This window comes from Panthera tigris, chromosome E1 (assembly GCF_018350195.1).
Source record: "Panthera tigris isolate Pti1 chromosome E1, P.tigris_Pti1_mat1.1, whole genome shotgun sequence".
NCBI classification, from domain to species: domain Eukaryota; kingdom Metazoa; phylum Chordata; class Mammalia; order Carnivora; family Felidae; genus Panthera; species Panthera tigris.
Genome location: NC_056673.1, coordinates 28,287,117 through 28,314,816, shown reverse-complemented (window position 1 = coordinate 28,314,816; position 27,700 = coordinate 28,287,117). Strand labels below are relative to the sequence as shown.

Sequence of the window (27,700 nt, the reverse complement as noted above, 5' to 3'; positions counted from 1 at the left end):
CAGTTGTATTTCTATATACTAAGAACAAAGAATCTGAAATTTTAAATAACAATACCATTTATAATAGCATCAAAAATATGAAATAATTAGGGGAGTGCCTGGCTGGCTCAGTGGAGCCTGTGACTCTTGATCTTGGGGATGTGAGTTCGAGCCCCACGTTGGGTATAGAGATTTTTTTTTTTTATTTTTGTTAACCTTTATATATATGAGAGACAGAGAGAGGCAGAGCATGAGAAGGAGAGGGTCAGAGAGAAAGGGAGACACAGAATCCAAAAGAGGCTCCAGGCTCTGAGCTATCAGCACAGAGCCTGACGCAAGGCTCGAACAAACTCACGGACTGTGAGATCACAACCTGAGCTGAAGTCGGACGCTTAACCCACTGAGCCACCCAGGTACCCCTGGGTGTAGAGATTATTTAAAAATAAAACCTTAGGGCAGCTGGTGGCTCAGTTGAGCATCCCACTTCAGCTCAGGCCACAATCTCATGATTCATGGGTTTGAGCCCCTTGTCGGGCTCTTTGCTGACAGTGTGGAGCCTGCTTGGGATTCTCTCTCTCTCCCTCCCTCCCTCCCTCCCTCCCTCTCTGTCTCTCTCTCTCTCTCTCTTTGTCCCTCCCTGATTCGCACTCTCTTAAGATGAATAAATAAACTTAAAAAGTAAATAAAATCGTTAAAAATGAAATAATTGGGGATAAATTGGACAGAAGATGGACAAGATCGAATTACCAAGAGAAATTAAAGACCTAAAGAAATGGACAGGTGTACTGCGTTCATAGGTCAGAAGGCTCAACATTGTTCACATTGTCCCAACTGATGTTTGTCGAGTCTCAATGTTGAGTTTGCCTTGGCCTTAGTAGTTGAGAGCCCCTGCAAGACAGGGCGAGCAAGGCTGCTGACCTGCAGGGATTCGGTGAGAGGGAGGGGGCACTTTGGTGGCTCCTCGCCTGGGCAGTGATACTTCTGGTTTCTCCTGGGTGTCGCCAACCACCTAGAGTACCACCTGGTCTCTGACCTACGCTGCCACTCTCGCTGTTGTATCTAAAGGCAGACGCCCTCGAGCTCGAGCCCCACTTTGGGTAAGCCCACTTCTCTATCTCTGCCCCTCATGGGATTCTCTCTCTCTCTCTCTGCCCCTTGCTCACTTGCTCCCTCTCTCTCTCTCTCTCAAAAAAAATAAATAAATAAAAAATAAAGACAGACACCCTCACCTTTGCCCCTGGGCCCCTGGGGAGGAGAATGTGCAACAGTCAGTTGAGCTGGTTGCTCCCCACACAGAATCTGGACTAAGCAAGCTGCCAGTAGCCCCCAGGGTTTCTTCTGCTCTGTCTGCGCCACCTCTAGGCATGGAGCAGCACACGGGGCTCACACACACACCCTGCTTTGAGGTTTCTGAGGACGTTCTCCCATCTGTTTTTCTGTCCTCTCTCTGCTGTTCTAGTCTACTAAGAGTCCCCCCCGCCACCGCCCTCCTGCTTTCAAGTGGAACTATATAGTTTCCTTGCATTTTTCTTACATCTGTTGTTTCTATGCACTTAGTATGGGAAAGTCAACATTGCAGGAGGTGTTCAGTCTGCCGCCCTGAAACTGGTGCCTTCTCTGGGGTTTCCCGTCCCCTCGCCAGGTCTCTTTCTCCCACCAGAACCCCGCCGCAACTCCAAACACCCGGCCCTGCCACCAGGGGCTCGGGAAGCTGCCACACCGTCTTCTGTGGAAAAGAAACTCAAGAGCTGCTTGGTGTTCTTGTCCATTGGTTTTGCCCCAGTCACCCTCGGATGTAACTTCTGAATTCCGAAGTCAAGTGCAAAGCCCAGCACGACCCGCCCCTCGAGGAGCCCTTTGCCGCAGTTAGAGCCCAGCATGGATTTTGTGAAAATAGACTTTATTATAATAAAATGTCTTTTTAAACAAATACCCCCACCATTCCACACCCCTGGAGACCAAGGCCGGGGGTGGGGGTTCAGTCGAACGATCTCCCACCACAGTGAAGGAAACATGCAGAGACACTCACCCAGCCGCAGGGTTAGAGGGGGTGGTGAGGGTAAGGGTGGAGAGCTCTCTATCCCATTCTGGACAGGGAATGTATGAAAATAGCTGCATAAATCTGTCCTCTTCCTCAGCCCCCAGACTCCAACAGGGGCCAGAGGAAAATGATGCAAACGAGAAGTTGAATCCAATGAGCAAAATAAGGCAAACCCAACTCCTGCTTTCTGCCCGCTGGCCCCAGGGCCTTTGGGGGTGGGACACACAGGGGCCAGGAGGCCAGGCTGGCAGGGAGGGGTGGAGCACTATGGAGCGGGGTTAGGCCCGCTTTGGCATGGCCTGTCTCCTTCCTGGGCCTGTGCGGTGGAAGCGAGGTGGAGGAGGCTGGACTGAGGCACTGAGTATGTACATATATACAGGGTTCCGCCCGCCTGCCCCATGGGGAGGGGGCTCCAGGGGATCCAGTGCAAACTTGCCTTCAGGGAAAGGAAGACATGTCAGGATAGCCTGCGCCATCGGAGCGGGGAGGATCAAAGAAGGGACTAGCATCGTGTGGCGGGAAAGTAGGCATAGGTGGATGGACGGGGAGTCACAGGTCCTGGCTCTGTGACTGAGGTGCTCAGCAACCTTGACCAGAGTGATTTCCTCATTCTGCGGCTCAGTTTCCCCTCCTATAAGAGGAAGGTGCCCCTCCAGAGGATTCATCCTTGAGGACTCATCTAGCTCTGACCTTCAAAGAGTCTCTGATTCCCATCCAAGTGCCACAGTGTTAACTCAGAAGAATGGGCGTCCAAGGCCTTCCCCACCCCGTGACCCCAGGGGCCTCAGCGGGCCGCTTCTGCCTGCAGGATGGGCCACAGCATCACTCCTTCTTCCCAGAGCCCAGTTTCCTTAGGAGCTGCTTTCCCTTGGAGAGGAGACCCCACACCTTCTCGCTTGTGCCCTGTGGCCCACCCAGTTCAATTGTGGGGAAGCTGCCAGGGCCAGGGGCACAGGACCAGACTCTGGGCAGTAGGGGCCCTTGTGCTGAGCTGGCCCAGTCCTGAAATGTGAGAGAAAAGGGACAAGGTCAGGGCCTGGCTCCCTGCCCCAACCTGACACCTTCGCCCTACAATCTCAGGTACTTACAGCCCTCCATGTCACAGACCCATGGTCAAGAACCAGAGCCCCACTGCCCCCCCTCACTTCCCCCAACACACAGAGCTCAGAGAGGTGAATGTGTATGATGATGCTGAGGGAACACTAAGCTGGGAGTCAGAGGGACAGACATAGAGTCCAGTTCTGCTTCCAGAACGTGGGCAAGCCGCTCCCCTTCTCTGGGTCTTCCTAAAGGGTACTGGGGCTGACAGAGCTCAGGAGTCCTCGGACCTACCCCTCGGGATGGGTGCCCCCAATTCCCCCATGTCACCCCCTCACAGCAAGGAAGACCAGGACCACTTAGAAGCAGCCACCGCCGCCCCCCTGCCCCACTAGGGAAAGCAGTTCCTGCACCGCCTCACAGACAGAAGCAGCACGCTCAGCCAGTCCAGCAGATGCAGTGCTCCAGTCCCATGAGGAGGAGATTGGGACTCTTCCTTAAATGACCTCTCCGAGGGCTGTGGGGAGCCAGGGCCAGAGCCGCACCACTCAGCCCCACCACTAGCTCTGGAGGCTGCCCTGCTGCCTCTGTCAGCATATGTCCCCTGCTGAACCTCCTCCTAGCTCCACTGGCAACCATGAATGGCTCCCCTTGCCACAGGCCCAGCCAGTGCCATTAGTGGCCTAAAGGCCAGGGATTGGGTGAACAGGAGAGCCACCGGGAAGCCTCCCTACCCCTATTCCCCATTCCCACATCCTTACCTCGACCTCCTGTCCCTGGCACAGCCCAATCAGATCTTGCCCGCCAACGAATTCCCCACCCCTGCCCTCCATTCCCTTCCTCAATGCCTGCCCCCGACTCACCACCACAGCCTGGCAGTCTCCTGGCCAGAGCCAGCCATAAAGCCCAGACCAGAGGCAGGAGAGCTGGGTGCCCAGCCTAGGACCCCCCAACCCAAGGCCCTGGTGACATGGCAGGGCCTGCCCTCAAAGAGGTTTGCCGGCACCTAGAGGCCAAGGTGTCTACCACTAACCAGCCACGCCTTCCCAGGGCTCCTTCCATAGCATCCCAGGAGGGAGGGGTTGCTGGGGAAACAAATGAAGGGGCCTCTGAGCCCCAGAGATGAATGGTTTGGGGTTATCTATGGATTTCAATCGTTTAAGCCCCCCTTTTATTCTCTCTGGCAGAGAAGATTGAGAATTGGAAGTAAAATCATGCATCTGATCCCCTAACAGGTCATGATGCAGAGGACAAGGGTGGGGAGACTATTATTACTGGTGGAATTACCATATCATCCTTCTGTCACCAATAATAATCACAATATTATAATACCATAGTCATATGGTATCATAATACACAGATGAGTCACAATATGGATGTTACACCACATTCTATAAGCCGCATGAGCTATAGAATATGAGGAGTCAGCTAATATGGAGTCAGCTAAAATGACATGTATTCCTATAGCAGCTGGCACTGCCCAAGGTAAAAACAAAAGGAGAGGATGATCCTGCACCCAGATCTGGCTCCACAGCAAGATCTCCCTCCCCCAATCCCTAGGAGAAAGCAGAGAAGCCAGGTCAGCTCCAGTATTCAGGACAAAGGAGTGCTATCTGATTATGGTGACGTAAGGAGTGGGGAGTCACATGAACAGAGGGGGCCAGTCCCCCACTTACATGTTGCTCTCTCTATATATATCTATCTCCATCTAGCACTGGACTCGTCTCCTCCTCACTCTCTGAAGAACAGGGAACAAAGAGAGGAGTTGGGTTATGGACTGACTCACATACTCCCTGCCCAGTCACCAGGTCACTCAGCTCACAGGAACTGGTCCTGCTTTGCACAGCCTTTGCTTCTGTAAATATTGCAGACAGATGCCCAGGGTTTCCCACTGGGGCCAGGACCCATCCCCTCTCCCTGCGCCGTCAGGCTGTTAACTCAGCTGTATTCCACCCACCCCAAGGAGAAGCAAGCTCTAAGAACAAGGACCCAGGAAGCTTGCTGGGCCTTGCTGGGCAACTGGCTTTAAAAGACACCTGGGAGACAGGGTAGGAGGTTCCCTGAAACCCGGGCTATGACTAGTTACAGGTGTGAGGGCTAGAGGGGTCCTTTTTCACAAGGCCCCTCACCAACATCAGCCCGCGGGGCGCGGGTAGCTGGGAGAGATGGGCCTGGGATCAGGGTCACAGCCGTCATTCCTCTGCAGAGAGCGGCACATACTGGGAGGGAGCTGGCCCTGGCAGGGCTCTCCCTCGAAGCCTCACTCTGCACAGTGCTCCCCCAGATTATAGCCAACTGCTCCCCTCCCACAACACTGTCTGAGCCCCCACCACCACTCTGGCAGGGTACAGCCCCAACTCCTGAGCTGGGAGCCCAGCTCTTCACTGACCTGACTCTCGGCCTGGGATGTCCCAGGCTCCCTGTCTGAGCTGCCCGCCTCAGGTCCAGGGCCTTCCAGGAAGTTGGATGGAACCAAGCCCCTCTGTCCATTAAGCTCCCCCTGGGGAAGAGATGCTGATGAGGCTCAGATTAGGAAAGAGGCCTCAGCCCCACCCCCTCAGCCCTGGATCCCCTGGGGGAACAGCCTGAGGTCAACATCACTGTCATGGCCTGGTCCATGTCAATGCCTGGTCCATTCCTCCAGGTTTCCTTCAGGAACCCTTGCTCATCCCTGTCCCTGGCTCTGGTAGAGCCCTCCCTGGAAGGGCTGGTGAAGGGGGTATATATAGCAACTCCCCGCCCCCCCCCCCATGTTCTCACATAGTAGAAACCATCATCGTCCATGTCACCGAACACAGTAATGATGTCGCCTGCCCGGAAGGGCAGCTCTGCCTGTGGAAAGCCCAAGAGGCCGACGTCAGCCCTGGGGAGGCCCTGCACCACCCCCTTGGCTGGGCTGTCTGTGGGGGTCCTCACCTCCACATCCATGTTGGGGGAGCTCTCCCGAGGGTTGTAGTCAAATGCAGCCACCATGGAACAGGAGGATTTCAAGCTGGCAGAGGAGACCTGCTGGGGGTGGCCTGCAGGAGAAGGGGGAGAGGACTGGGGACTCTCTGGACCCCCTACACCATACCATCCTCCACACTGCTGAGCCCCTATTCACTACCTCTCCACTAGCTGCAGCCCTTGGAGAGAGCCCAGAGGGGCCACCCAACCCCACCTCTCCCCAGTCTCCCCTGCACAGGAATGGCCCCTACCTGCACAGAGTTGGGCAGAGCCTTCTGCCTCAGCTGTGGAGAGAATGTGCAGGTGAGCCCTGCCCCTCACTTCCCTCCTCATCCCAGGCTGGGGGTGGTGCAGGGCAGGCAGGATGCTCGGTCTCACGCAGGGGATACAGGAGAAAAGATGTTCAGGGAACAGAGCCCAGCCCTTTGGATTTGGTAGTAAACTAAGACCCAGAAAAAGGTCAAGGACTTGCTCCAGGCTGCACAGAATTTACAGTCAGGTGCTTTTTGGAGCAGAGGCCCCGGCAAATCACTCCCCGTCCCCATTAAAAGGACACTCCCCAGTGGAGGGAATGGATGTGGATGAAGGTCTTCCCTAATTCCCTTTACCTGCTCAAAACCCCACTCATGTCTCCCCAGAAAGCCAAGCAGTGCTCCCCACCCCCACTCATCCTCACAGGCCCCAAGGGAGAAGGGGGTCTCACCCACCTTTCTTGGAGCGGCGGGGCTTGGGGGGAGGCCCAGCTGTGCGGGCTGTAGAGTACACAAAGGGACCATTCCCTGATCCAGAAAGGAAAATATATGTAAGAGAGAAACTGAGGCAAGGGAGGGGGACAGAATAGTGTCTCTGGAGTCTCCTCTTTGGACTGTGCCAGGGTTCTTGTGCTCAAGTTTCTAAAGGGCTTTCCTCTCCCATCCTAGACCTCAAGGACCCAAACTTCATGGCCCATCCCCTCTGCAACAGACCCCCGTTCCACGTGGCAAGCTAACTGCTGTGGCCACACTGGCCACACTGGTCTCTACAAGGCTCTACAGGTTCTGCTAGACTCCGGATAAATGATGTTCCCTGGACATACAGATGGCTCACGAGGGACTGAGTTGGAGCTGGGGTGGTGGGAGGTAGGTAAGGGACAGCAGCAGGACATACCTGAGCCTTCAGTGAGAATATCTGGGGACAAATAACCCCGCTGGAGCAGCTGCTGTCTCTCTGTGGGACTGTCCACAGCCACCTCAGCCACCATGTTGCAGGGGATGTAGCCTGTCCGACCCCCACCTTCACCGCGGTAGAAGCCATCGGCATCCTTGTCCCCAAACACCTGAAGGCAAAGACCAGTCATCTCAAGAGGCCAATATGGCTTGCTCCCTGGCTCCAAGGCCCTGAGCCCCACAGCACCACACTCAGAATTGAAGAAGAATGCTCTACCTTCTGTGGGTCGTGAAACAGGAAACAGGGGGAAACAGCCAAGAATAAGGATTCATACAGCATCACTCACTGCCTGCACATCCATCCCCCCAGCCCACCCCAGGCTAGATCTCTGTAACCTCTGAACAGCAGCAAAAAGCCTGGAGTAAATACTTGGAGACTCAGCGAAAACTGTAACGTTACCAGGAGCAGTCGCACTGTGCGGTGTGCCCGGGCCACTAAAGTAACCCACATGCCCTGAACCTAATCCTCAACCATCTCTGGGAGGTGGACATGAACATCAGCCCCATTTTACCAATGAGGAAACTAAGGTCCAAAGCAGCTAGCGCATCTACTCAAGGTTACACAGCTACAAGTGTCAGAGTCAGGACTCTGGCTCTGGAAGCTGCGGTCACCCCCGTGAAGGCTAGGACACCTCCAGTACAGGAGAGGAGAGAGGGTGGGGGACCTGGACAGTCAGTCACCTTCAGGATCTGGCCCTCCCGGAAGGGGAGCTCCTCTTCCCCAGCGTCAGGGTTGGGTGACATTGACACCGGGTCATAGTCAAACAGAGCCACAAAGGCCCGGACAGGTAGGTCCCGGTAAACCGGCGCTTCTTCCAGGGGGCTCCTCAGAGAGGCTGTGGAAAGAACGATGACAGTAAGGTCTCGCCAAAGGGTTAGGTTAGGAAAGGCCCCTTCGGCCTCACCCAGCCCCCCTCGGGTGCTCACCCAACTCGGTACCGCCCATCCTGGGGGCCTGGGCCCCTCTCCGCAGGGGGCCCCTCCGCCCAGAGCTGTCCTGCCCTCTGGGCTCCCCAGTCTCTGTTGCCTGCAAAGAGAGCGCAGCAGAGAGCAGAAGTGACACACCAGCCGCTGGTGGGGCATCAGCAGGGGCAGGACCCCACACGCGCTCCCCAGCTCTGCCCCGTCAGCATAAGCAGCACAGCAGAGCCGGGACACAACATTCCTCTCCTGGAGCCTGGGCCCAATCTCTCGGAGACATCAGACACCCCCACGGGGGGAAGAAGGGTGGAAGGGGAGACCCCGGCTCCGGCCACCCTCGTTGGTGAGTGCAGAAGAGGGAGGGTCTCAGAGCTGGCCAAGGAGCATGGGAGAGGAGGGCCTCTTCTCAGCATCGGGGTCGGGTGATGCTGGACATCACCGTCAGTGTCCTGAAAACGTAACTAAGCTAAGCACAGGGCCACCCTGCCCAGAGGCAGGGGGCTGGCTGGCGGCAATTGGCGACTAGCGGTAACAGAATATTGTGCATCCCAGTTCCGACAGGCAGAAGCAGCAAAGCAGTGGAATGCGGGTGGGAGGAGGCGGGTGAGGGAGCCCAGAGGCCCAGCCCCACCTCTGCGGATGGAGGCGGCAGCGTGGAATGGGAGTGGCTGGTGGGCAGCAAGCAGAGCCACCAGGCGGCAGCAGGCAGGGGGCTGCCAGGGTGGGCAGTGGGCACGGACCCGGGAGGGTGGCTCCTTGGCTCTGCCAGTCGCACCACGGCCTCTCCGCTCTGGCTCCCCCTTCTCCCAGGCCGAAAGGCGTGGGTAGGGGGTGGGGCCCGAATTGGCCTTCAGAGGCCCCCTGGACCTTCCTATGGGGGCCGTGCCCCAGGCCTCCCCATCTCCAGGGTAGCAGGAGCTGGTGATGCTGATGCCACCGCTGCCCGCCTCCTGCTCGTCCTCAGAATCATATTCGATGCTGATTTCCAAGCACTTGGGGGAGAAGCAGCTGGCCAGGCTAGATTCTGGAGCCCGGCCACGGGAGCATCTCCGGGAAGGGGCCGGCCGCCCTCTCCCACCAGCCTCTGGCACACCCTTGGTCCCCTCGCCCACAGGGGGGCTGCCCCTCTCCCGTGTGGGGCCCGGTCGTCCGGAGGCCTGGGGCCCGCCGTTGCTGAGAAGTCGGCTGCAGTGTTCACGGGGATCTGGGGACCGCCTGCGGTTTGGGGGCTTCTCAGGGGAGCCACTTCCTTTCCTCCGGATGCTTCCACCAACTAGTCCGGGTATGTCTTCCAGGCGGTCCCCACCCCTGCAGGGCTCTGGAGACAAGGGACACAGGCCAGGTCCTCGAGGCTGACCACTGTCACAGCCCAGCCCCAGCAATGCAGACTCGGGTGGGCCGGGGTCTCGAGAAGAACAGCCTGCCCCTGGCCTCTCCTCGTCTTCCTCATCCTCCCCCTCATCTTCCTCGTCCTCCTCTTCTTCCTCTTCGGGGATGCTAAAAAGCTTCTTGCTGCAGAACTGCAGAGGCAGCTCCAGGATCTGCTCCAAGATCTCCTCGTCGCTGTCGGTCTCACAGAAGGGGTCAGGCTGGGGCTGGGGCTGGGGGGAAGGGCAGTGGGGAAGAGAGGTCCGTGGGAAGAGGAGACAGCTGTGACCTTTGTCCTCAAATGAGGGGAGGGGTTCCATGCAACCCCACAGCCCTCCCTCAGCTTCCTACAAGAGGAAAGACCAGAGAGGGGGCTGGCCCAAAGCCACACAGCAAGTCCAGAGCACAGCCAGAGGAGGAATTAGAGAACACACCTCAGGAACAGGCTGCACAGATGTTGGGGCCCGAGGGACAGGAGCCGCAGGGAGCAGACCACACCTGTGACAGCAGGGAGGCCTCCCCACCCCTCCCCAGAGGCTCCCAGAAAGGATCTCAGGAGACCAGGGTGCTGCATGTGGCAAGCTGGAGCGGGAGAAGGGGCAGAAGAGGGCTCCTCAGCCTCTCCTTTCTTCCCAGGAGGGCAGAATCCTGAGTAACTTCCTATCTACTGCTCAGGACAGGGCCCAGGCCACACACCTAGAATGTTGCTGGCACTCAGTGGCGGTTGGAGCAGCTGCTGACACGAGGGACAGAGACCCGAGAACCAGAGGTCTAGGGCCCACGAGCCCATCCTCACCCCGTTACCTTGGCCCCATTCTCCCCGATGCTGTTGCCAACAACCTGCTTCTGGAAAGAGCAAGTCCTGGAACTCAGGTCCTCTTCCTCCTCCTCCTCCTCCTCCTCCTCCTCCTCTTGGATGTCTGAGAGATCGGAATTGCGGCCATGGTCCACAAGGGAGTTCACCAGACGGACCCCGAGCTCTGCCGTGTCCTCCCTCTGCAAGAGGTGAGACAAAGGAAGACAGAGGAAAGGGTTTGAGGAGGCATAGGGGGCTCCAGAAGGATCAGCCCTAGCTGGAATGACAGGGGTCCCTTGGCAGAGGGAGAGAGAGTCATGTCCCAAATGGGGGGTGTGCACAAGGGTGGGGGTGGGGGGAAGAGGAGAGTAGCCAAAAGGAAAAGAGGAATCTGGGAAGACAAAGTGGCAAAGAAGCAGACACGGAGCACACACCAGAACAGAAACTAGATGGAGAGGACACCCAGATTTTGGCTGGCAGAGGCAGGGAGGCAGGCCCCAATTCTCTGGGTGGCCCAGCGTGTCCCCAGCTCCGTACCTCAGTCCTGGGCCTCAGCCCAGACCCTGCCTCTCCTCCGCGGCAGGCCTCAGCACAGGGCACCCGCTGGGCGAGAGCTCCTTGGGTGGAGCAGGGTGCCAGAAGGGCCTCTTCCTGGGCCAGCGGTGAAGCTGCAGGGTCAGGAGCTCTCTCTCCCACAGCTGGCTCGCGGGCCCTCCCGTCCTCTGAGGTGCCCAGCACAGCTGCCCCAGCCTCCTCCTGGAATGGTGGGTACTGAGGAAGGGCCCAAGCCCTCGGCCTCTGTCCCAGCCTCCACCTGTTCCCCCTCTCCCCAGCAGGGTACCTGGGAGCAAGGTGCTGGGGGCTCCTCGGGGGATCCTTTTGCTGCCTCTCTGGGAGGGCTTGCTGGGGGGGCCCCAGGGGGCTCTCGAGTTCCGTGGGGGTCAGGGCGCCGGAGGGGAGAGCCGGGGTCTCCAGGCCCCGGGGAGGCTGGAGCGAGGGGTGGTCTGGCTTCCGAGCCCGGCCGCGGTGAGGGGCAAGAGACCGTGGCTGGTAGGCAGGCCGCCACTAGGGCTGGGGGGACAGGAGCTGGAATGGAGTCAGCTGACTCGCCGTGGGGTGACATGGTGCGCACAGCCACCTCACGGCACACTTGCATCAGCTGCAGCTGGGACAGCTCCACCAGCACGCTGCCTGCCGTGGGTGACGCCACCTCCATGATCTGCAGGTAGAGGGTAGAGGTGGAGGTGGCTGAGTCGAAGACACGATGATGGTTAGCAACGGCAGTCAGCATTATGCCAGGCAGCACACTAAGGCCTTGGCATGTCTTATCTCACTTAATCCTCCTGGCCACAGGGCTTCAGTGGTGGCCTGGTGTTTGAATCACAGTCGTCTGCTCTCAAAGCCCATGCCCTCGACCGATCTGCTTGCCCAAATGGGCACCCAGTGCCCAAATGCCAGCGGCAGGGCATCTCTGTGCCAGGTTGGGGAGATGAGGTCTCTGAGCACGGCAAGGAGAGACCCATATCCCAAGGAGAGACCCAGAGTCCCCAGGCCATACCTTTTGCCCATCAGCATAGATGGCATAGCCCGTGACCCGGACGCCATTGGAAGTGCCAGCAGCATCAATTGTTACTGGGAGCCAGCTGATGATCAAGATTCCAGGGGAGGGTCCCGGCTCAATCTGCACATCCAGGGGGGCATCAGGTGGGCCTGAGGGGGGGGACGGTACCAGACCCAGGTATGCAGGACACTCACCTGCAGAGGCACCAGCCTCGTTTCCCACCTCCCTGAAAATGCACTTCCCCTGGTCTGGCCTTCTGAGTATTACGGAGCGTCAAAGCCCAAGCAAGCCTGCATACCTGCTGGGAGTGTGGTGAACTGCAGGGTGGCAGCCCGCTGCTCCGGCCTTTCCCAGCCTGGTTCCCAGGACTCTCGAGGTGGGAGCTGAGCCTCCACTCGGGCCTGATAGAGAGTACCAGGCCGCAGGTGACAGAAGGTGGCCCAGTAGGTGCTGGGGCGGGCAGGGGGGCACTCTTCCCCATTGAGGTAGACGGCATGGGCCAAGTTGCTATTGCCGGGCACCCAGGTGATCTCAGCAGACGTGGCTGTCAGTCGATGGACCCGCAGCTGGCTAGGTACCACCCCGGCCCGGGTACCCACCACCAAGCAACAGCGCAGAGGGTCGGAGCTGCCCTGGCTGGTCAGGGCCTGCACAGAAACACGGAGGGGCCCGGCCCGCAGGTCCAGGTTCTCGAGCACAGCCTTGGGGGGCACCCCCGGCCCCAGGGCCTGACGCAGCTCCCCGTTCACGCAGATATGGTAGCCGCGTAACTCCACTCGCTCAGGAGGCGGCTCCCAGGCCAGCACCACACTGTGGGCCAGCTGCCTGAGGACCACCAGACCCCGTGGGTAAGGCACAGCAGGGGGCCCGCCCAGGCCCTCAGGCTGGGGGCTCAGACTGAGCTCGTCCCCCGCAGCCTCGTCCTCAGGTCTGGGCTGGCTGCGTCCCCCGCTGCTCTGGCCCCCGCTACTGCTGCCACCCCCGCCTGCACTCAGGAAACTGAGTTCGGGGCCTGAGCTGTGGGACAAATCGGCCAGCTCCGGAGGGAGGGAGGTCAGGAGGTCATCGTCGGACACACGCTCTACAAAATTGGAAGGGACCAGGCCCCTTCGGCCATCCATGAGCTCCCCTGGCAGAGGGAGGGCAGGGAAGGGGAAGACAGAGAGGAGGTAGAGAAAAACCAGTCCAATAAATGCATTTTAGCAACGGTTAGTGGGTGATCTTAAGCATTTGATCCAAACCAACATTTATCTGTGAGCACTTTTAAAAGGCAAGAACACTCAACATCTGCAGTAGAGGAGTCATTGCTAATATTCGTAGGTGTAATAACAGCACTGTGGTGATCTAGGACAGCGCTTCTTAAATGTTAATGTGCATATGAATCGCCTCAAGATTTGTTAAAATGCAGATTCTAATTTAGTTAGGTCTGGGTGGGGCTGCGAGTCTGCATTTCTAACAAGCTCCCAGGTGCTAGCACCACAAGGCTCTCCGAGAACCATGTTCTGAGGAGATGCATGCTGAAGAAGGGCTAGGCGAAATGTCATGATGTCTACAACTCTCTTTTACATCACTTTTCATTTTTAACCTACAGATGGAAAAAGCAAATATGGCAGAATGTTAACCACTGTTGAACGTAGGTGGTGAGTATATAGGTATTCGCTGTATTACTCTTTCATTTTTCTGTACATTTGAAAACTTTCAAACTCCAAGGGACTGAGTAGTAGGGACAGGGGCGCCCTTGAACTTCCCTTTGTGGAAAACAGACATCCTCAAAGGGAGAGGAAAGCACCACCTGATCAGGGTAAGGGAAGGACTCTTTAGCCACAAAAGGCCTAAGTGCCAGAGAACAGATTCCCGTATGGTTCTAGAAGGGATGAGGACCCATAGCGAGCCTGTGTCTAGGAACATGACTGGTGGTCAGTCCAGGCGCTGACCAAAGGTAAGTTCCAGTTCCCCTGAACACATGACAACAGAGGGATGTCAAGGAAGGAAGAAAGTGGGCACACAGCATGCCCTGTCACTGCTAATTTGGGAGAAGGCAAAGGATTCCCAGGGGACAGATGAGCCAATGGCTGCTATGCCTTATTAGGAGGAAGGGAAAGCAGAGGCCAGGGTTTAAGAAAGAGGGTGCTGAAGAGGAAGACAGGTCTGAGCTGCAGTGGGGGGACTTCCAGCTTCCCCAACACCCTCGCTCTCTGCTTATGCTAGGAGTGGGGGGAAAGCATGGAAACTTGAAGAAACAATAGTGATTTTCAATACATTAGAGAATATAAGCACTTGTAGTGAATCAAACGGTGACCTCCCAAAAGTATGTCCACATCCTAACCCATGGATCCTGTGAATGTGGCCTTATTTGGAAAAAGCATCTTTGCGGATGTAATGAAGTTAAGGGGCCTGAGATGAGATCATCCCAGATTATATGGATGGGTCCTAAATCAAATGACAAGTGTCCTTATAAGAGTCACACAGGGAGAGACACTGAGAGAAGAGAAGGAGGAGGTAACGTAACTACAGAGGCAGAGACTGCAGTGACGTGGTCACAAGCCAAGAAGCACCTGGAACCACCAGGAGCTGAAAGGGACAGGGAACAGAATCTCCCCTAGGGCCTCCTGAGGGAGTGTGGCCCTCCCGACACCTTGATTTCAAACTTCTGGCCTCCAGAGGTGTCACAGAATACACTTCTATTGGTAATTTGTCATGGGAGCCTGAGAATATTAATGTCAGCACTAACACTTACGAAGGTAGGAGCCTCCACGCTAAGCACATCTACCGCCCTGATGGGCTGGCGCTAAAGCCCTAGTCAGAGGCAGGCACACATTCCCGAAGCTCGAACCACCGACAGCAGTCCAGGCAGGACCAGACATAGAAGAAGCAGTTGCTTAGCTAAGTGTGATGACGAACATGGCATCCCAGCCCTTGTTGTCTCCATGCCTTTAAACCTATCCCAGATCGTATAGTTCAAATTCTAATCCTTTGTGCTTAGTGAACATTTGTGTTCCTGCTGCCCCCCTCCAAGAAAAGTTGTTGGCTTCTGGGTTTTTGTTTTTGTTTTTTTTTTTCATTTAAAAAGTCGTTTTCTGGGAAATATTTAATCCCACTTTCGGTCACCCATCCCTCTGAGGAGTTTAGCTCTTCCCCCGCAGTTCACGGCAGCTACTCAAAGAACAGATGCAGGGCCCGGGGAAGGCATGCTGAGTGGGCACTGAAGACCTGGCCTTACAAACCCAAAGCTTTGGGTGTTACGGTTTCAGATCTAACCTCTTTCCTAAATCCCCGCCCCTGGTTATGGCCCTCACCCTGCCCTGCCTACACCGCAACCCAGTCTCAGCCCAGGGCCGTTCTCCCCGCTATCTGGCCAGGGCCAACCTGGGTCTCCCAAGACCATTTCTTCGGCAGGCCCCACCCTATTGCCCAGTCTCAGTAATGGGGCTTCTGTTCAGGTGTCTGAGCTTCCCACAGGCCCTGGAGCACTGCCCTGAAGCCCACGCCCTGCCTGGGCCCTGACACCTGCTGACTACTCACTGACACCCTTTCCTGGGCTCTGGACCCTAGTTCTCCCTCCCCCACGCCCAGCTGGAGTCCAGCTTCAGATCTTTGCTACATGCCCAACTTCAAGGTCACTAGTGTTAAGCACTGCCATGCCCTGTCTGGAAGCACAAAAGCAAATTCAGCCAAAATTTCCCGTGACCCCATTCATCATCTGGACTGTGGTAGGCACTGCCCTGCCCTGCTTGGGGTAGGTCTGCAGTCAGACAGTGGCTCCCTTTTCTAGACCCCTTCTGTGTGGGCTGCCAGGTCTCTATATGCCTTTTTGCTGAGTCTGAAACATCCTGGTGGCCTGAGCATGCCAGGGAGACCGTGTGGGTGGGTGGAGGTCTTTGTGAAGAGGGGCTCAAAAGCAGGGGGATGGACAGAATAACCCTGCCACCTTCCTACCTTCAAAAAAGCCATCCTCGTCCATGTTGCCATAGATGTAGATGTACTCGCCAGCAGTAAGCGGAAGCTCTGCCTCTGGGTTCTCATTGGGGCCCTCGAAGGGGTTGTAGCTGTTGAAGGAGGTGCAGAGGAGGAAGAGGACAGCGACCCACATCTTACCTCCACATCCCGTCTCCTCTCTCCGCTGTACTAGGCCTTTATGGAGACTTGGTTGTTCACCGTCAGCCAAGTAGAGCGCTAACTGTGCCCACCTGGCCCAACTGGGCAAAGAGGACATGTCCAACTGGGATCCCTGAACGACGCCTGCCACCTCCGGAAGCCTCTATCTTCACCCAGCCCCTCCTCCCATACACCCCAAACGCTAGGAAAATGGGGGGCCGAGGGGAGGGTCCCACCTATAGCGTGCTAGGAACACCTGGATCCTGGCTCCTCCGCGGCTGCCCTCCGGTGCTGCTGGGAGCAGGGAGACACTGTCTGCCTCCAGCTCCTCCACCTCACTGGCTGTGTCCACCTGCAGGCAAACAGAAAGGGCCAGTCCTCTCCAGGCTCAAGGGCCAACGGCAAAGCAGACAGGTTTCCAGAATGAGCCAGAGGACCTACTACTTTGAGAAGGGAAAGACAGCACATGCTGGACAAGGCCAGCAGCAATGAGCCTCCGTGTTTTCTAAAGCAGCACCCAAGCCAGCAGATCCTGGCAGAGCCAAGCTGCCCTGGCAAAGGGGAGTGAGTATAACCTGGATCTCTCCTGAGCCCTGGCCTCTACTGTACCATCCCAGTAAATATGACCACGTTCCCCACTGAAGAGGAAGCCAACCACTCTGATGCACAGTGGGTGTCCAACGGCAGTTTGTCTCTTTAAGGGAAAAACACGGCAAAGCACTCCGACTGTGAAGAGCTGGAAGTCAGGAGGCAGAAGGTCCTGAGAAGCCCCCGTAAGGGGGGCACCCAGGGGGCAGACAGCGCAGCCCCTCCACGGCACGGCCAAAGCCCGCACCATCGTTCCATCCCACAAGGGGGCAGCAGAGGTTGGGGCTGGGTTCCACCGCTTTCCTCAGCCCCGGTCGGCAGGGCTGCTCCTGCCTTGCCCCCTCGGATTTCTGAGGTTTAGGAAGAAGTAGAGAGAGGGACAAGGTGATCAAGCACTTGGTAATAATAATAGCGGCCACACGTTAAGCACCTACTGCGCATCCTGCGGTAGTGCTCTTCCTTTTATCTTTTCATGTAACCCTCACGACATTTCAAGGCAGGTCCAATTAGCTCCAAAATCCAGACAAGGAAGCCAAAGCCCAGAAAGAGTCAGACACTTGCCTAAAACAGAGCTGGGATCTGAATCCCAGAACCCGTGTTCTTTCTCACACAACCATCTGCTTCTGCTACAGACACTCACATGAACAGTCTCATTATATGGATCCTGGCGCCCAGGCGTCTCCCTCCATCCGGCTCAGGACTCCAGGGCCTCTGTGAGCCCCAGAGGGGTGGGGCTGGGCGGCCCAGAGTAGGGCCGGCAGGTGAGCCCTGGAGAGCAGGGCAGCCTCCACCCGAGCTCCTGGCCCATAAAGAGGAATCTGCAGGCCCTTCTCTCCCAGGGCCTGGCTCCACTTCCCAACTTGGGCCCCCACAAGGCCCAGCAGCCACCCAACCCCTGGGGACCCCAGAGGAGAATAGGGCCAACCCCAGGCCCCTCCCCAGCACTGACCTCGGGTGTGGGGCATGACTTGGGGCTGTTGTGGACGGATTCAGAGCGAGAGGAGTTGGAGAGGGACTCTGCCTTCTTGGCCGTCCTTCGAGGGACCCCGACAACGGTTGCAGGGGCAGGCTCAGAAGACTTTGGGGTGCAGCGCCCAGGAGAGCCCGGAGGGAGGTCAAGGTCTAAAGAGAAGATGGCACATGGGATCTGTGACCTGAGGAGGGACTAGGGAGCAAGGGCGGGGGTGGCTGCTTGGATATGGGGTCAGGCCCTCCATAGCCACGTTTCCTTACAAGAGGGAAATATTTGAGGAAAACTTACTAAGTAGAGGTGGAAGTGATTTACATACATTATTTCGCATGATCCTCAGAGCAGGTCAATGAAGTGCACTGAATTATTCCCATCTTACAGCTTAGGAAACCAGAGCTCACGGGTTTAGCAGCACACTCAAAATCACATGGGCTGTTAAGTGAGAGGGGCTGGGGATTCCGGATCTGACTGATGCCCAGCCCAGCTCTTTACAAACCCTTACTGCCGGCTGCTGATTCCTAGTGCCCAATTCCCAGCCATAACCACAGAGGTCTTGCTGAAGGAGAGGAGCAGTGGTTGAGATGCCTGGCCAGACTCCAGGAGAGCCACTCTTGTGATCTCATTTCTCCCCCATCAGAGCCTTATTCCAGCCTGGCCCTAACTTGCCGTGTGACTTTGGGTGAGTTGTGCACTTTCTCTGACCCTGAAGTCTCTGCTCTATACAAAAGCATTCCAGACAAAATGTCACTGGGGTCCGCTTACCTTTGGGGCCAGACCCACGGCAGGGGTGGGGGGTAGAGCAGCAGCAGGGGGGTGGTGGGTGGTCCCCAAGGGTACTGTAGCCCAAGGCAGAGGTGAGTAGATCCAAGGGGCCAGGGTGCAGGCGGAAGGCCTGGAGCTCCTGTGCCAGGAGGCTGAAGCGCTCTGTTTGGCTGCGGCACTGCTCTTCCAGCTCTCGAACCCGGACCTGGGCCAAGACCTCCCATAAGCCACCAGGCCCAGCAAAGCTGCCCAGTCCATCCTGAGCCCCCACACCAGGCTTCAGCTTCCACCCACCCAGCCCTAAGCCTGGGCACCAGCCCTCACCTGGCTGCCCCACTGCCTTAACAGTGTCTGAGCTGGGGTGAAACACCAGAGCGGTGGGCGGCCTTCACTCCCAACCCTCCCCCAGAAGGGCTAAACCCACCCCCCACTCAGCACACCCTCACACCCCAGGCAGTGGCACTCGCTCCTTCCTGTTGCTCCCGGGCCAAAAGGAATGGCTCCCACTCCCAGCTCCACTGCCAGTATCTCCTCAGGAGTTTCTTTGGCTCTGCTGCTTATCACCCTCTCAGTCAGTGACCCAAATCCCCACCCTCAAGAGAGATACTGCACAGGAGCCAGGGACATCTTTGTGGCAGGAAGGAGCCAATTCTCAAGAATTTTTCTCAAGTATCAGAAAAGTCCCAACATTTGGGACTCTCTCCTGGCCAATATCAAGAGGGTCACGGGTTAGACTGGTGAGGAACTTCCTCATGGTCCGAGCGGCTATGTTTTAGAGGAGGGTCAGCCCCGCATCTGCCAGGCACTGTGGCAGCTCTGGGCCGAGGAGGTGGCCCACACGTCCCGCAAGAATGCCAGTCCTTCTACAGGTTCTCGGGTCTGCTACACCCTCCTCTGTTCCACATGAGAGCTGGGACCACTGGGCCCTGAGGCAGGAGACCCAGCTCAGGCAGCCTGGACAGGTGCATGGGAGGGGACAACCCAGGGAGGTGGGGGGTCAGGAGGCTGTACCTGCATGGAATCCAGGGTCGACTATGGCAGGAAAGGAAAGCAAAGAGGACAGGTTAGAACCCTTCACCCTGCGGGTCACTGCGCAGAGAGGGAGAGAGGGAGCAAGGGCCCAAGTGGACACCACCGGGTTGGCTCCCTGGACTGACTGAGCAGTTCCTAAATGGAAGGGTATTTCAGGTGAAGGCAGACTCTGGGGGTGGGGGGTAGTGGGGGCTGATGCCACCAGACCCGGGAGCCCCTGCCCAGCTGTGTCCCTGCCTAAGAAGTAGGCCACTAGTGGAAGGGATTCCCGAGGCTCTGGAGCACCTAAGGGCCCTTCCTTAACCCCACACCCTCCACACCCACACAGTCCATTCCAGCCCTCTCTGAACGTCCCTGCCTTCTCCCCAAACTGGTGTTGCTGGTGGCCACTTCCAAGGACCCTACCTCCAGCAGCTGCACAGCCCCTTCATGTTCCCTCTTGGCTTCTGCCTGGGCCTACAGGTAGGAGGAGGCAAAAGTTGGAGAGGAAAGGTGAGTAACAGGGGAGGAGAGAGAGGGAGATGGATGGGAGGGGGGAGCCGTAAGGGCAAAGCGAGGGAAGAAAAGGAAAGGGGAGCTGGGAAGGGGGAGGCTGAGGGCTCCTCCCTCCCAGATTCCCACCCCAGAACCATACCTTAGGTCAGAAGGTAACGGTGTCAAGGAGAGGCACGTCTGATACCGTTTCTCTCTTTCTGGGACATCCACCCTCTGGGTTTCCCTCCTACCTCTTGGGACGCTCCTTCTCAGCCTCCTTCACCTGCTCCCTTTCTTTTGCCCCTTTTGAGTGTTAGGGTGCTACAGGGCACAGGGATGGGCACAGGGCACTTCACACTCTTCGCTCTCCCAAGGAGTCCCATCTAGTCACACGACTGGACACACTGATGACTCCGAACCCTATCTCCACGACCAACTTCCCCATGACGCCAAACCCATAGATCCAACTGTCTTTGAAGTGTCCACTTGTATGTTTAACACATAACCCAAACTTAGCCAAGACAGGACTCAGAACTCAGGACTCCCTAACTCTCACACCTGTTGCTCCTTCATCCATCACCTCCTAGAGAGTGAAGAGCCCCACACTCCATTAGGGTTTACTCAGCAAATGGCTAAAAGAAGCAGGAGCTCAACTAGAATCCTATGGAGTTTTGTCAATTCCATCTCTAAAATATACTTCAAATCCTTCCACTTGTTTCCACCTGCATCGCCTGCACCCTCATCCAGACGGCCGTCATCTCCCGCCTGAACTGCAGCAGCCCCAACACCTGACCACCTGCCTCCTCACCCACTCCCCCAATCCACCCTCCGCAGTGCTGCTCATGTGATCTTCTAAAATGATTAATCAGATCATGCTACTCCCCTGCTTGGGACCTGCCAACAGTTTCCAACCCCTCAGAGAACAAAATACCCACTCTTCTTTAAGGTCCGACAAGATCTGGCTCTTGCCTATTCCTGCTGTTCTAACCTATTATAATCTAGCCAGCTGGTCTGGACCCCCGTGCTCTTTCCTGCCACAGGGCATTTGTGCTTCGATTCTCCTACCTGGAGTGCTCTTCAGCCGGCTCCTTCACACCCTTCACACCCTTAACGTATTAGAGGCCTTCCCTGCCCACCTCTCTAAAGTGGCCCCTGGCCCCACCCTAGTCACTCCGTCACACCACCCTGCTCACTTCTCCCCACCAGGGCCCGTCAGTGACTGGGGTTGCCTCACTTGCATATCTGCTTATTTGCTGGTTGGCCTGGGACCTGATCTTTCCCCACCGCTGTCCCCAGTGCCTAGCACAAAGCCTAGCACTCAGTGGGTGCTCAGTAAATGCTCACTGGATGAGCAGCTGACTGAGGAGTCCAGCAGCCTACCACCCTTCCCTCACCCCTGCCCCCACCTGCTGCAGCCTCCGGACCTCCTCCTGCTTCTCCTGCAGGCTGATCCGAGCCTGCTCATGCTCCACCTCGAGCTGCTGCCTCCTCTGGGCCACCTCCCGCATGTGCTAAAACACAAGACCTTGGGTCAAGGCCAGAGCCCAGCTCCACCATTTCTGTAGATCTAAGATGTGGGAGCTCTGGACACCATGTGTTCCAGATGCCTTCTGTTAAGAAGGAAACCGAGGCCAGAGAAGGGCAAGGCTGGTGGTGCCAGGACTGGGGCTCAGACCCCAGTGCCCCACATAGGGCACGTTCTACCGTCCCACTTTCTCCTTGCATCAGGGACCAAGACCCTCCCCCCCACCTATGCAATCTCCTCACCTTCAGCACCTGCTCCAGGCTCTCCAGCTTGCTCTGCAGGCCCTGGCTCTTGCGAAGGGCCGAGTCCCTCTCCTGTGTCACCCCCAGGAGCTGGCCCCTCAGCTCTGCATTCTCCCACTCCACCTGGAGAGGGGGGAGTGGCAGGGAGCTGGGTGTGTGAGCCTTGTCCCAGCAGCTCCCTCACCAGGGGGAATAGTACCCTTCATACTCTGGTCCAGTTCAGGGGGCACAGAAGACAGCCCCCTGCCCAGGGACCAGGGCCCCAGCGAAGCCCAGCCCCACAGCCCGTGGGCAGAACCGCTACCTGCTCTTTTTCCGTGGCTCTCCCACTGAGCCGAGAATTCTCCTCCACGAGGCGGGCATTCTCATTCTGGGCTTCTCTCAGCTGAAGTTCCTGAGAGACCAAGGGAGCTCTGGGCGGGGGTCTGGCACCTACACCCCTCCTCTCCCCACACAGAGGACCCTGCCCTCCCAGACAAGGTCTTCCTCCCCCACCTGGACCCTGCGCCAAACAGGACAGGAGAGCCCCGAAGGACAAGAAGGGTGAAAGCAGAGCTGAGAGGGAGCCCACCACCTGGCTGGCCTCGGGGAGGCCCTCGGGAGCTCACCAGCTCCTCACATCGCCTCTGCTTTTTCCGGGCTTCCTGCTCCAGGCTCTCGCATTTCTTTCGCTTCTTGCTGAGCTCTGACTCCTGTGGGGTCGGAACCAAGGGCTCCTCATGTGAGAAGGCAGACCTGCCCACAACTGGTCGCCTCCAGCCCTTGACCTGGGACTTACCAGCTGCTGCACCCTCTGCTGTTTCTCTGGCTCCCCTAGGCCCGTGGGTGGGTTTTCCACATCCTCTTGGGGCCTGGCCTGCAAACGCAGGGGGTAGTGGGGAGGCTGGCACCCAAGAACAGGGCCTCAGGGCAGCCTGCCCCTCTGCCCAGGCTGTCTGTGGCAGGCTCCCATGCCATCTCACGGTCAGCAAAGAGATCCCTGCCCAGGAATGGGGGCTGTAGGGAAGGGGGTGCTGCCTGCCCATGCCTCCAGCTGATGTGGGAGTTGCAGAGGCTGTGCCCCTGTGTCCTCCAGACATACTGCTTTGAGATCCTGAGACCCATGTGTGCCCTGGGAGATGGGTCCCTTATCCAGGCCAAAGCTTTCCCTTTTTAGCTTCCAACAGCAGCCCTGCTCTGCACTCAATAACTGTCCTGGGTGTCCTTCAGTGACTGGCAGAGAACTAGGAGGCTGCCTGAGCCCCCCAGGGATGCGGTGCTCCCAGAGCTAGGAATTCTGGATCATCCGAACCTGGGCTTTGCCTAGAGCAGTGCAAGCCTGGCCAGACCCTCCTCCTAGCTTCCCCCAAGCCCACCCTGTCGCGCTTCAGATTTATCTGTGCAAACTCTAGGGGAGGACAGGCCTTGATGGGAGCCGCATCTCCCTCCCTGGGCCAAGCAGAGGGGCAAAATCTGAGCAAGAAGGACCCCCACCCCCACCCCGCACCGAGGCCTCGGTCCCTATGGAATCCACCTTCTCCCACCCTTGTTTCCAGAACGAGGTGAACCTAGGTGCCGACCCAGTAGAGAGGATGGAGAGGAGCCAGACCTATAACTTCTGGGGGTCCGGAGTGGGCTCCCAAGCCCTCGCGACAGAGGCCGCCTACGCCCAGCACCCAGCGAAGATCGCTCGTACCTGGAGCCGAGGGGGACGCACCGCCACCCCCGGGGAGCCGGGGCCGGGCCTGGAGGACCAGGCGGGAGCTGAAGGGGGCGTCCCCGCGCTTTGGCGGCGGCGGCGGCGGCGGGAGGCGGCGGCGCGGGCTGGGCCCCGGGCGGCTGCCAGGGCAACCGCGGATTTGCGGCCGGGCCGTACCACTGGCGGCGCGGCAGGGGCGACGGGGCGGGCCCCGTGGGGCGCAGGCCTGCGGAGGGCGGACCCCGAGTCGCCCGGGTCCGGCTCAGCGCAGGTACGGGCGACCCTGCCCCCTGGGGTCGGGAAAGCTCCCCAGCCCTTGGAGCGCGCACGCCACCACCGAGTCCTCGGGGCTCCGAGCGCTATGCAGGGAGAGATACCAGAGCCTCCCCCACCCCCATCTCCGGACGCCCACACACCTGCCCTGGCGCCAGAGCTCACCTCTCCCGGGGCGCCGGGGGCGGGCGCCCCTGCTCTGGCCGGGGCAGCGGGGCCCGGGGGCCGGGGCGGCGGGGGTGGCTCCTGCTGGTTGCGCAGGGCGATCTGCCTCTGCAGCCGCAGCACCTCCCGCTGGGACTCGCGGAGCAGCCGGTCGAAGTCCCTCACGTGGAGCCACTGGGGGCCCTCCTGGTTGGGGGACACGGAGAGGAGTCAGGCCTAACCCTCGCCCGCCCCCCACCATCCCCGGCGGAGCCCGCGCTCCTCGGTGCCGGAGCGGCTCCGATGCGCGGGAACGTGCACAGCCTCCCATGCATACATGCCTGGCCATAGGTGCACGCGTGCACAGCCACATGCTTCCGCGAGCCCGTGTGCAGACCGTCAGAGTAACTCATTTACTGGGCACTCACGGTGTGCCCGGCACTGTGCTAAAATGCCTTGTGAACATCGCTCCACACAAGTGTGAGGTATGCGTGGATTCGTACAGCCAAACCCGCTGGCATACAGCCTGAAGCCTGGAGCACAGAAATTCCCAGGTCTGGGATTCATAGCTCCACCCCCTTCAGTTTAGGCTCCTTCTCCCCGCTCCCACCTGGGCCGTTGCCAGGGGAACCTACTCCCCAGCAGCTTCTACCTTCCCGCTTCATTTGCATCTCATCAACATCTCGTCCACATCCCACCAGTCAGGCAGGTGGCCCTGCGGAGGGCTGAACTGGAAGGGGTGACCAGAGCCTCCTCGCACCTTGCCAACCAGGGTGAGCCTGGCCTGCAGCTCCCTGCACTCCCGCTGCAAGGCAGCAATCTGCTTGTCCTTCGCCAGCAGGGCGCTGGCTGTCTCACTGAGGTCCCGGGCTCGCTGATGGGCCAGGGCCTTCCGGCACAACTCCAAGCTGGCCCCAGGACGGGGCACAGGGGCACTCACCTGGCCAGAGGAGGAGTAAGGCCAACGGTCATCTGAGGGCTGGGGCACGTCTCCCCACTCCTCAGCTCCGCCCAATGGAGGGATTCGGATGAAAACCTAGAAGTTGGCCTCCTGCTTCTACCCTGTATCTGGGGCTTTAGGGGACCACTAGCCTCACTTGACCCCATCCCAGCAATTCTCAGACAGGACTGGAAGGGTTAACTCCACATCCTAGTTTAAGCCCAAAGGCTGCTGCTAATTGAGGGCTGCCACTGTCATGGGTCTTCATCCCTGCCCCCACCAGCCCTTCACCCAAAGATGAGCTCAGCGGGAGGCTGCAGCCAGCACCAGCACGTGGTAATCCAGAAACCTGCTCCCCGCCTGTTCAGGAACTCCCAACCCTTCCCTCCCTCCTGTAACTCCAGAAACCCTCAGCCTCCTAGCCCAGCCAGCATTTGCCCTTTCTACACCGTGGCCCCTGCGTTCCCGCTTTCCTGGGTGCCAGGAGTCCATGACTCCCGAACCCCACTCCCTCAGGCCCAGCCTGGCTCCCCTCTCCCTGGTCACCCAGCCTCCATCCAGCAGCCTCCCATCCTCACCACCTTCAGGTTAGTCTCCTGCAGCTTCCGGGCCCTCTCCTCCAGACGCTTGGCAATGACCGCCAGCTCGGCATTCTTCCGCTTCAGCCTCCGCACCTTCTCCTCTGTCTCAGGGAAGCTGCTCTTCCTCTGACAAGGGGTCAGCCAGAATTGGGGTGTGCGGAGAGCACCCCACAAACCCAATCCTAACTGTCCAGGACTTGAATTGGAGCCCTGGGCTCACAGTGGAGTCCTTGGGTACGCTAAGTGGGGGTTCACCCTCTCTGCATCTTGGGATCATATCACCTCCATGCAGCCCCCACTTGGAGGGATGCTTTATGGGATGAGGAGGGCACTGAGGCAGAGGGCTGGGGTGTCTGAGTCTGCCTTCTCCCAGCCCCAACCAGGACCCAGGACTCTCTTTCCAAGCCTCACCAGCATCTGATTTTCCTCCTTAAGGATGGCACAGCGCTGCTGCAGCTCCCCCAGGGCCCTCAGCAGCTCCGGATTGGGCCTGTCCCCAAAGCCCATGCTCAGCTTGCCCTGGCATGGGAAAGGACAAGACACGGCACCTCAGAAACACACCCTGCCTAGTCAAAGCCCTCCTATGGAAGCATCCTGCCCCCCAATGGTCTAAGGAGACATGGAGACGAGAAGGTTCTCCCCCATGTCCTAGGCCTTCAGAGGGGAGCATGGGAGGCCTAGAAGGGGCCCCCACCGGCCTCCCCTAGCCCTGAGACCCTCTCTGCTAGTCCCCAGTTCTTTCCATCTCTGCCCATTTCTCCCTGGGAAATGCCAGCTCAAGCTCCCAGCCCCACCCCTCCAGGCTCCTTCTGGCTGCTCTGGCCCCTTGCTTCCCCCAAAGCCCTGGTCCCTCCATCTTCTACAGGAGGCTGCTCACACCTACCCCAAACCTTGTCCTTCCTGGCTCAACCCAGCACTGAGCCCCCTCCCTTGAATCTGCTTCCTCTGGTCTCTGATTCCACCATACACCCCCACCACCCCCACCTCCCCCAGGATCCTCCAGCCCCCAAGGACAGAGACTCTCAGAGGAGGAGACACAGACAGACAGACTGTTAAAGAAAGACTCACGGAGGGAAGGGGCAGGGGCAGGGCCAGATGTAGACAGACAGGCAGAGAGTCAGAAGGACAGACATATGGCAAAAAATGGAGCCACTGAGATTCCTGCCCAGAGAAGGGATGACACACAGTCACAGAGAAGGACCCACAGACAGAGACAGGCCAGGAGAGGAGGAGTGGGCAGCGGGGTTACATATCGTGCCCAGGCTGGAGGGCGCCAGTAGAGGCCCCAGCTTGGAGACCCCAGCCCTCCCCAGCTCCCTTACCTTAGGGAGAGCCTCCACCTCCTCGTCCTCCAGCCTCGGGCAGCTGGGTCTGGAGCTTGCTGCTTGGTGCCCCAGGCTGCTCAGCCCGGTTTTGGTTCCTTCAGGGTCAATGCCCCCCATAGCCCTGGGGCTCTGGGCTCCCTCAGGCTCCGGCTCGGAGCTCCCCCCGGGCCTCAGCTCTCCAACCTGCCCAGCTGCCGGAATCTCAGCAATGCTTGGGGCTGCGCCTCCGGGTTCGCTCCCCTGGCCTGGAGTCCAGTTCTGCCAGGCGGGCAGGGCCCACGGCTCCATGGCTCTGGGGTCCCCCAGCTGTGGGAGAGGTGTCAGTTGCTCCATGATACTGCCAAGGGGCCCCAGGACCCAGGCCGGGGGACATCACCCAGCCAAATGGAGGGGCTGGAGAGGGTCATGCCAGGCCAGACCCTTTCCTCTCTGAGCTCTTGGCTTCACCGAGGCTCCATCCGAGGTTGGCTGTTCTTCCTCACCCACAAAGGAGGCTGCAGGAGTCCGAGCTTCCAGAGCTGAAGCTAGGGGTATGCGAGCTATGTTTGCTCGTGGCTATGTGTGTGCGCGGGTGTGTGGAGGAGCGAGGGTGTCCCCGTGGGGGCAGGGAGGATGTGCAGAGGCCACCAACAGCAGCGCCTGGCTGAGGGTTTGCGTGTGTCTCCAGCCCTGTCTGTTCAGGTCAGCGCTGTCTTGTGTGTGTTTGGAGGACAGGTGCCCCCACTCGTGTGTGCTGGGGGTAGTGGCTCTGTGTGTCACCGTCTGCCTGTTTCGGAGTTACCAGTTGTTTCTGTATGTGTGTGGGTGTCTGGATTGCAGGGCTGTGGCAGTGTGTGATGCTGTCACTGGTTGTGTCTGAGCAGCTCAGTGTTGTGCAGCCGTGTGCATCGGTGTCATTGTGTGTCCGTCAGCGTCTGTGAGTCTGGCTATCCATCACGACCCTCAGCCTGGCTAGGGTGTGCGGGAGCTGCTGGGGGTGATCCTCGACCGTCCGTTGTGGTCCTTTATCTCCTGCCCCTCTCTCTGCTGCTGCTCTCCCGCTTGCTGGGCAGTCGGCTGGTCCTAAGGAGGCCTGGGTCGGTGGGCTGCTTGCCTCATAGTCTCTGTCCCTGCTGGCCTCAGCTCTGGGGACTGCAAGGGTCCCCTACAGTCCCGGAGCCCCGAGATGGTGGGCGCAGAGGAGGGCTGAGCCTCAGAATGGGGGTGATGAGCAGGG

At 58.5% G+C, this 27,700-nt stretch overlaps 1 protein-coding gene and 1 long non-coding RNA gene across 2 annotated transcripts; one reads left to right on the top strand and one right to left on the bottom strand.

The window, feature by feature from the left end:
- Positions 1–1,757: 1,757 nt before the first annotated feature.
- TSPOAP1 (TSPO associated protein 1) lies at positions 1,758–27,700 on the bottom strand. Its single transcript, XM_042965909.1, has 31 exons — positions 26,482–27,700; positions 25,571–25,678; positions 25,160–25,285; positions 24,399–24,578; positions 23,660–23,845; positions 22,322–22,399; positions 22,152–22,235; positions 21,848–21,937; positions 21,544–21,666; positions 21,183–21,287; positions 19,708–19,758; positions 19,282–19,302; positions 18,271–18,475; positions 17,488–17,660; positions 16,187–16,302; positions 15,792–15,901; positions 12,154–12,984; positions 11,853–12,004; positions 11,136–11,513; positions 10,832–11,050; positions 10,303–10,494; positions 8,871–9,731; positions 8,137–8,236; positions 7,891–8,045; positions 7,151–7,319; positions 6,712–6,783; positions 6,256–6,288; positions 5,975–6,078; positions 5,819–5,890; positions 5,448–5,558; positions 1,758–3,022 (listed from the first exon to the last, which is right to left on the bottom strand). Exons 1-31 carry the CDS (start codon positions 26,815–26,817, stop codon positions 2,843–2,845), a joined length of 5,721 nt encoding a protein of 1,906 aa, XP_042821843.1. The 5' UTR covers positions 26,818–27,700; the 3' UTR covers positions 1,758–2,842.
- LOC122233493 lies at positions 4,414–7,729 on the top strand. Its single transcript, XR_006211036.1, has 4 exons — positions 4,414–4,637; positions 4,771–4,915; positions 6,176–6,307; positions 6,925–7,729. It is a non-coding gene; the product is annotated as an uncharacterized LOC122233493 (long non-coding RNA).

Bases quoted from the DNA above. Each gene is read 5' to 3' on its own strand.
- TSPOAP1 (XM_042965909.1), bottom strand. From the start codon at position 26,817: ATGGAGCAACTGACACCTCTCCCACAGCTGGGGGACCCCAGAGCCATG. The intron at 11,514-11,852 runs GTATGGCCTGGG...CTCTACCTGCAG, and splicing joins TCTATGCTGATGGGCAAAAG to ATCATGGAGGTGGCGTCACC. The intron at 8,046-8,136 runs GTGAGCACCCGA...TTCTTTCCACAG, and splicing joins GATGGGCGGTACCGAGTTGG to CCTCTCTGAGGAGCCCCCTG.